At 57.4% G+C, this 8,979-nt stretch overlaps 1 protein-coding gene across 1 annotated transcript; it reads right to left on the bottom strand.

Annotated features, from left to right (window-relative positions):
* Positions 1–203: 203 nt before the first annotated feature.
* LOC119663339 (protein RecA-like) lies at positions 204–1,235 on the bottom strand. The gene is given in 1 exon segment (XM_038072952.1): positions 204–1,235. A coding segment is annotated over 1 exon segment (1,032 nt).
* Between the last annotated feature and the right edge of the window lie 7,744 nt (positions 1,236–8,979).

The following is an 8,979-nucleotide window of genomic DNA, read 5'->3' as shown; positions in this document are numbered from 1 at the left end:
TGTCTGGATGAAAACGACCGCCGATTTGCCGGCTATGATCCACGACTGCTACGGCCGACGACGACCCCTGCAATTGCACGCGCGATCATCAAGGGTGCGAAGCTCTGGGATCGGGTTCGCAACCGGGTTGCGGCCTGAGCGGTTCTTTTCGCAAGAGACGCAGGCAATAAAAAAGGGCTCCGTTACGGGAGCCCTTTTTCGTTTCAGTCTTCCGAAGCGCCGTCTGCGTCGGGTTCGGGGTCCGTCATCAGAGCGTCGGCGAGAACACCGGCTTCGGCACGGATACGCCGTTCGATTTCGGAGGCCATTTCCGGATGGTCACGCAGGAACTGCTTGGCGTTCTCACGTCCCTGACCGATCCGCTGGCTGTCGAAAGAGAACCATGCGCCGGATTTCTCGACGATGTTGCCCTTCACGCCCAGATCGAGCAGTTCGCCCATCTTGCTGATGCCTTCGCCATACATGATGTCGAACTCGACCTGACGGAACGGGGGGGCCATCTTGTTCTTGACGACCTTGACGCGGGTCTGGTGCCGCAACCTCGTCCTTTGTCCTTGTGGAGCGGCTGCGGCGTATTCAGGCGGATGGAGGGGTAGAATTCAGGCGTTGCCGCCCGTGGTCGTCTCCGGATTGCCGAACATCACGCCGATTTTCATACGGATCTGGTTCAGGAAGATCACGAGCGTGTTGGAGCGCGAGACCGTTCCCGTCAGCTTGCGCAGAGCCTGGCTCATGAGACGGGCGTGCAGACCAACATGGCTGTCGCCCATGTCGCCTTCAAGCTCGGCGCGCGGGACGAGAGCCGCAACGGAGTCCACGACCAGAACGTCCACGGCGCCGGAACGGACGAGCGTATCGGCGATTTCCAGAGCCTGTTCGCCGGCATCCGGCTGGCTCAGGAGAAGGTCGTCGATATTGACGCCGAGTTTGCGGGCGTAACCGGGGTCGAGCGCATGTTCGGCATCGATGAAGGCGACGGTGCCGCCCTTCTTCTGGGCTTCGGCCAGAACATGCAGGGCAAGTGTGGTCTTGCCCGAGCTTTCCGGGCCATAGATCTCGACAATGCGGCCCCGGGGCATGCCGCCGATCCCCAGCGCGATATCCAGCCCGATGGAGCCGGTGGAAATCACATTCGTTTCCACTTTTGGCCGCTGGCCCATGCGCATGATCGAGCCCTTGCCGAAAGCACGCTCAATCTGGCTGAGTGCGCCTTCAAGCGCCTTGGTCTTGTCCATTCAATCCTCGCAATAGGTTCGGGCTGGCGTTTGGAAACCACGATAGACCGGGCAGTCATTCTCGCAAAGTGCCATGTCAGTCATGGCTGTCGCCTGCTTGTGTTCGCAAATGTTCTTCTGGGACGCATATCATGTCTGCACCCTGTGACGCCAAGGGGAAGACAGGCTTTGGTGGAAGATTTTTTCTCTGTGCGAGGGTCTGGCTTACCTCAAGGGGGCGGAAAGGCCTGCGGGGCGTTTGAGTTTCCACACATAAGCGATGATGGCCGCGACAACCTTGAAGTGCTCGGCCGGGATCTCGCTTTCCAGCGGGAGGGTGAAGAGGGCACGGGCCAGAGGCGGATTGGCGACGATCGGGACGCGGTTGTCCTGTGCGATTTCCCTGATTCTGGCGGCGACGTCATCCTTCCTTTGGCTACGATTTTCGGAGCGCACCTTTTTGCCTTTTTCATAGACAAGAGCGACTGCGTAGTGCGTCGGGTTGGTGACGACTACAGTGGCTGTCTTGACGGCGGCCATCATGCGTTGTCTGGCGGCCTTGGCGCGCAGGGCTTTCTGGCGGCCTTTCACATGCGGATCGCCTTCCGCATTTCGATACTCGTCCTTGAGGTCTTCGCGGCTCATTTTCAGCTTGGACATATGGCGAAAGCGCATCCAGAAAAGATCGAAGCCCGCGATTACCAGTTGTGCCGATCATCGATTGGCGCGGCACTGAATCCGAATCCGTCATTCATTTTCGGAGGGGCCGGGTTCCAATCCGACCATGCGTTGGCGCGGTGATATGGCGTGTTTTTACTGATAGGCCAAAGAACTACGGCTAAGATCCTGCGAATTTGCATGAGGGCCTTGAACGTGTCCGGCAGTGTGTGCCGCCGCCTGCGATTGCTTTGGAAAGCCGGCGAGGGGAGAGACCCGTTCGAGTTTGGGGAGCAATGAGCCGGGGTGGATGAGAAAGCCCGTTTGCAGAAATCCGGCACCGAGACAGAAGGCGGCCACGGTGGCAGCTAGGGGTACGGCCAGGGACAGGCCCGCTTCAATGGCGTGATTCGTACTGTTCAGCAAACCGCCCTGTGCCATCGGGACGGTGCCTGCATTGGCCATGAGGGCTTTCATGCTGTGGACAAAATCCGTCACGAGGTAGGGCAGGATCATGAAGATTCCCGCAAATCCTCCCAGAAGAGCCACGAAGCTCATGGCCTCGCGGGACATGACGATCTGGCCGTCCTCGCGCGCTTTCTGGAGGCGGTGGGCCGACGGGGCTCGTTTGTCGTCGGAGTCATACATCGTTCAGAGGCCCGAAGGGCCCGTAGGACGTCGAAGGCCTGTCCTTGCTCAGATGGCGATTCACTTGGTGCTGAGAGTGAGGCCGAGAAGGGCGATGCCGCCCAGAAGTTGCAGGGGACTGGCGGCGTTGTAGATCTGTAGCGTCGGGAGAAGGCGCGTCATGATGCCCAGCATGCCTTGCCAGACAAGGGACAGGATCAGGAAAGGGGCGCTGAGTTCCAGCCCCAGAGCGAAGCTGTGTTCCGTGAGCTGGATGACGCCCTGTGCGGAATCGCCCAGCAGGTTCCAGTGCGCATGTGTGTTGGTCAGGAGGAGCGCACCGCCGGGAGGAATAATGGTATAGCTACCGAGGATGGCGCGGATGGGTAGGATATAAGCACCCGTCACGAGCAGCACGAGCGGCGCCAGTAGGTTGAGGAAACGGGCAGGAGCGGAACTGCCGGACCCGAGATCCGGATCGGGCTGAAGGACGCTGGAAATGCCCATGCACACCGCGATGATCTGACCGGCAATTGGCAGGGCCATACAGATCAGTCGGGCCATCCAGCCGATCAGAACCCCCGCGAAAAGTTCGACGGCGATCATGCCGCACAGGGCGACAGGCGCGAGTGCGTCCAGATGTGTCTGCATGAGCAAGGGGGCGACGAGCGGAAGGAGCAGGACCGTCAGCGTGATGGCGCATCCAGCACGGATCATCATGGGCATGGACTGTTCGCCAATGCCGGGCATGAGCATGACAACTCCGCCGGTGCGGGAAAGAACCAGAACGAAAGCGAGCGCCCAGACGCTCAGAACCGGACCGCTGAGATCAAGACCCTGAAGCGCTATAGGGGCTGCTGTATTGGCAAGACCCGTGTTCACAGGACGGTTTCTTTGAGTGCGCGCATGTCAGTCAAATCCGGGTCTGAAAGGCGGCAGCCTCAGGTCGTGCCGACGAGAATGAGCTGATCGAAGAGGTGTCGGGCAAAACCGATGAGCGTCGCGGTCATGAAGGACCCTGCCATCACCATGACGGCCCCGATGGCGAGAACCTTTGGAACAAAGGACAATGTGGCTTCGTTGAGCTGCGTCACGGCCTGGACGAGGGAGACCAGAAGGCCGACGCCAAGCGCGGTCAGGAGGGCAGGGGCGCTCAGTTTAAGAGCAACGATGAACGTCTGCTCCAGAATGGCGCCCAGATCGATGGCCTGCATGGTCAGATCGTCATTTTCATCACGTCCTGATACGCCTGCACCATGCGGTCGCGGATCACGGTCGTGGTCTGCAGGGCAAGCTGCGCGTTTGAAATGGCGGTGACAATCTGGGTCATGTCGCCACCGCCTGTGAGGCCCTGCGCCGCCTTGGCTTCGGCATCATGGCCGCTGTCGATCACGCTGTTGACGGACTGCGAGAGGACGGACCCAAAATCTGTGCCCGAACTGCTGCTGCCTGTTGTGGATGGAGTGCGAAGGCCGTCCGCAATATCGTCCGTCACGCCCTCAAGGCGGCTCTGGAGGCTCTGGACGGCGTAGGCGTTATGGGCGTGGGAAAGGGAGGTGAGCATTTGGGTTACTTCAGCAGGTCGAGCGTGCGGGACAGCATGGTCCGGCTGCTCTGCAGGGCGTTCAGGTTGGCTTCGTAGGAGCGCTCGGCTTCGCGCATGTCCATCATCTCGGTCATGGAATCCACGTTGGAAACCTTGACGTAGCCGCGCTCGTCGGCGCGGGATGACGGCGTCGTAACGGGTGTCAAATCCGACATGTTCCTGACCGATTTTCTGGACGCCGACGGTTGGAGGACCGCTTCTTGTCACCTGTTCGGCAAAAGGTGTGGTTTTTGCGCGATAAGGGATCAGCGGCCCGGCTGGAGCCGGTTGTATCCTGATTGGCGAGGTTTTCGCAACAATACGCAGGCGCTGGGACTGTGCGTCCATGCCGCTTGCGGAAATACCGATGGTGGTGGACAGGTTCATCCGTCAGCGTCCTTTATTTGCCGAGCGCTGTCTGGAACATGCTCAGATATTTGGAATAGACGTTTACAGCGAGGTGCTGCTGGTCATTTACATCCGCGACCTGTTCCATCTGTTGGTCCAGGGAGATCTGGTTTCCGTCCAGAGACTGTTCCGACGACGTTTCGATGACGTGCGCGCCAGAGGCGGTGTATCCGATATGATTGGGCTGCGTGACGGTGGGTGTGATGTCGAATTCGCCCAGAGCGGCTTCGAACGGGGAGACGTCTTTGGCCTGATAGTCCGGTGTGTCGGAATTGGCGATGTTGCCAGCCAGCACCTGCTGACGGGCCTGAAGCCAGTTCATGCGGTCACGGCCCAGAGAAAAGAGGTCGGTGCCGCCTGCGCTTGTTGAGTCGATGTTACGCATCGCGACAGTCTCCGTCATGCAGGAACCGGGAAAATGCCGGCGATGGGCATGATGGCGTGAAATCTTTAATAAATGGTTGCCTGAGCCGCAGATTCGGTAGCGGGTGACCGATATGGGCTGCCCATTTCTGGGGTTGTCGGCAGCCTCCTGTGTAAAATCTATCCTCAATTAAGCGGTCATTAACCGATCTTGGGCATCATGCCGGGGAATGAGGATGACTGACCTATGACCCTGCATGAATGCGCGAACGCGATTGCCGCGCTGATTTTTATTGTTGTGCTGATTTTCTGTAGCCGGCCCCTGTTGCGGTTGCTGGAGCAGAAAAAAAATGGCGCGCGGGGTGGGCAGGCTGGGTTGTCGCTTGTGGGGCAGATGGCACTTGACCGGACGCGGCGCCTTTCGGTTGTGCGGTATGGCACGCGGGAAGTTCTGGTTCTGACGGGGGGCAATCAGGACATCCTGATGGACTGGACGGAGCGGGAGACGTTTGCTTCGGCGCTGGATGACTCCGCTGTGGAGGACGTGGCGTGAGGCAGGCTCTGATGCGGTTTGGAGCCTTTTTGCCGTTTGTGATGCTGCTGACGTGCGTGTGTGTGCCGTCGCTGGCGCATGCGCAGTCCGTGAGCATTGATCTGGGGCAGAACGGAGCGACGGGGGGGGCTGGGACGACCAGTCGTCTGGTGCAGCTTACGGCGCTGATTACGGTTCTCTCTCTGGCGCCGAGCCTGCTGGTGATGATTACGGCGTTTACGGCGGATCGTGATCGGTTCTGTCGCTGTTGCGCAGTGCGCTTGGCTTCGCAGGGGACGCCGGCCCAATACGGTTTTGATCGGCGCTGTCGCGTTTCTGAACTGTTCGTGATTTGCAGCCGACGCTCAAGAAGTTCGTGTTGGGGATGCGGGGATCGAGCCGATGATGGCGGGGCGTGTTGGGGAAATGGAGGGACTGACGGCGGCGGCCCAGCCGTTTCATGACTTTATGGCGGTGACGGCACGGCCTGCGGATGTGGCGACGTTCCTCAATATTGCGCATGAGAAGCCGCCTGCGAAGATCGGCGATACGCCCTGGCGTGTGCTGGTGCCGGCGTTCATGATCGGAGAGTTGCGGCGCGGTTTTGAGATGGGATTTCTACTTTATCTGCCGTTTCTGGTCATCGATCTGGTGGTGTCCAGCGTGTTGATGAGCCTTGGCATGATGATGCTGCCGCCGAGTACCGTGTCGCTTCCGTTCAAGCTGATCTTTTTCGTGGTCGTTGACGGATGGTCACTGGTGGCGGGAAGTCTGGTGCGAAGTTTTACCGGATAGGATCCGGATATGAAAAAGCCCCGCCGGTTCAGAAACTGGCGGGGCTTTTTTTTGTTAGTGAGCGCTGTCGTTTGTGGTGCCTGCCGCCAGGCCTGCAGCGCGGGGGTCGGTGACGCCGCGGACGTATCGTCGCATGGCAGACAATCGCGTTTGATTGGCGACCGGCGGCCTTCATGGGGATCGTGCGCGTCTGTGGGCGGAGGCGCGGGCCGCGTTCTCCGACGGCGTCTGCGGCGTTCATTTTTGCCTGAACGCGGCGATGACCGCGCGCGCAGGCTGCGCTGGTCACGCAGGATTGCAGCGGCGAAGCAGGGGCTGTGGGTCCCGCGGCCGTGGGAGGCCGCCGGAGGACAAGCCGTGCTGCCAGCGACTACGGCTGTTCGCCGAACCAGTTCTCGTTTCGCTCAGGGGCGCGGCTACGGCCATCTCCGAATGCTCGTCGGCTACCGACAACAAGGATGTTGAAGCAGGAAGGGACGGCAGGCTGCCGTTGCCGGAACGGCCGCTGTCGAGAGCGGCCTGAGCGGCGGCGAGGGTCGTGTTACCCGAGGCGCGCCATGCGGCGACAGCACCCTGTGCGGAAGCGCCCGTCGTGTATCGGATGGCCGCACCGAGGCCGCCATCGGCGGGCGGAGCGAGGAACGCGGCATTGATGCCACCCTGATGGGTTGTCAGGGCGTCCGTCTGGACGGGGAGGGTCTGCCGCATGTCGTCGTCGTTCAGGCCGCCGCCTGCTTTCTGGGCTGCGGTGACGTAAACGTCGGCGAGGGCGCCGTTATAGAGATCGCCGACGCCGGCGACGCGGATGCGTTCGAGGAAGCCTGCGAGACGGGGCTGGGCCAGACTGTCAGCGGCGGCAAGCTTGGTTGGCCGTCCGCGTCCGAAAATGGTGCGTGACACTTTCATCCGACGAGAAGGGCGGTGCGGAGCCACGCCAATCGGTCGCCAAGCACGGACCATATGACGGTGATGCGCGGTAGCTTGCGAGGGGTCAGCCGGGGGCGATCAAGGCTGTTGAACTCGACCGTGCCGTAACTGGAGCTGCATCAAGAAGTACAGTTGCCCACGAAAGCCTGGCAAGGCGTGCCGGCCGGCGTCGGCGCCATTTGCTATGCCCGGGGCGGGGCAGGAAGGAAATGGAGCTGGCGTCCGCTTCGCCGGGTCGGTTGATTTCAGAGCATGCTCCGCCGCCGCCATAGGAAGCGCGGGAGGGCAGGGTGACGCCGAGGGCGAGGGCCGTGGCGGTTGCGGCATCGGCGGCGTTGCCGCCGCGGGCCAGTACATCATGGCCGACCAGCGCGGCCTGGGGCTCGTCGGCGACGACCGTGCCGATGCTGCCGCCTGCGGGGGCGGCTGTTTCGCTGATGCCCACGAGATGGGAGCCCGGGATCCATGAGCAGGCGCCCAGAAGGAGGCCCGAGGCTACCGAGGCCATCAGTGAGGCCGGGAGACGGGACGCGATGCGACGGGTCTGTGTGGCGTCCGGGGTGGAAATCTGGTGCTGACGATGCGCCACCTGGCGTTTCTCCAATGTCTGGTCACGACTGTCCGGCCTCGTGGCCTTTGCGGAGGACGGGCGCGGGCAGACGGTTCCGTCCGTTTTCTCTCCTGTTTGTATCTTTCCACTGTCGACTCTTCTGAGTCTATTGCTTTCTAAATCCGGTGCTCTTCTTGTAATTGAAATTATTCACTTCTCTCTGTCGCTCCATTGATTGATCTAAGTCGGTTAAGCCTTGCGTTTGCGATCTCTTCACGAACGAAGTGCGTTATTTGCAGAGCTTCTCCTCACGTGGTCTTACTGGTATCAAAAGTTAAAAATATAGATTTAAATACTCCCTATTATAGTATAGGATAATCTGTGCTGGGAAACACTAATGGATCGATGTGTACCATTGTCCATTCAAATAATAATCACTCAGTTCTTTATCTAGTTTTGCGAGTTTTTATCATAGCAGCTAATAATCGTTCACTGTGGTTTGATGTTTAATAAAAGAAACAAAACTACTTTTTTCTATTTTTGTGAAAAACTAATGAAAGATATCTGTTGTACTAAAAAAATACTTAAAATTCAAAATTTAAAAAAATCTATTGGATCAAAAAAAAAATTAAAAAAAGTGCATTTTAACTTTATCATATGAAGCTACTCTCGCAAATAGGGCGTATGCGCTATTATAGTGCTTACGTGCTTTTCGTACCACATTTTTCGAAGTTATGGCAAAAGCTTAAGAATACAATCCTAAGAATAGTAGTTACCTCTTCTCAAAACTATTTGCAATAAACAGTTTTACTGGTCGACTCCGAGTTTTCGTAGAAATTGAGAAAAACAAATATTATTACAAATTTAATTTCCAATTTACAGCTGCTGAAGTAGTTTAACCATCATTGGGAAGACTGCATCAATAATAAAACAAAAATAATAAATTTATTCCAAGAAATAAAAAACAACATAAAAACCAAAAACTTTCATTTCTATATTGGGTTTAACACTTTACGTGCACTCTCAGCATTATGCATACTGAGGTTTATAGTGAGAATGCAAATCGGAATCAACTAAATCGCGTTTTATTGGTGCCGTTCAAGACTCATATAGACACGGGCACGTATTGTCACAAATTTTGTATAAGTCGATAATTTCCGAAACATATACAAAAGTTCTGTCATCTACTTAATAGTTATAGCCCAATAAAAGCTAGAAAAACATCTAAAAAATCTTTTTGAGATCTTGATCTGATCAGATCTAGAACAGACTGTGTTTACGAGCGATACATATCTTCTATCAGTCATGCATTCTTAAATCC

This window comes from Teleopsis dalmanni, unplaced genomic scaffold, assembly GCF_002237135.1.
Source record: "Teleopsis dalmanni isolate 2A unplaced genomic scaffold, ASM223713v2 unscaffolded_contig_0304, whole genome shotgun sequence".
NCBI classification, from domain to species: domain Eukaryota; kingdom Metazoa; phylum Arthropoda; class Insecta; order Diptera; family Diopsidae; genus Teleopsis; species Teleopsis dalmanni.
This window is presented reverse-complemented; position numbering and strand designations above follow the sequence as displayed.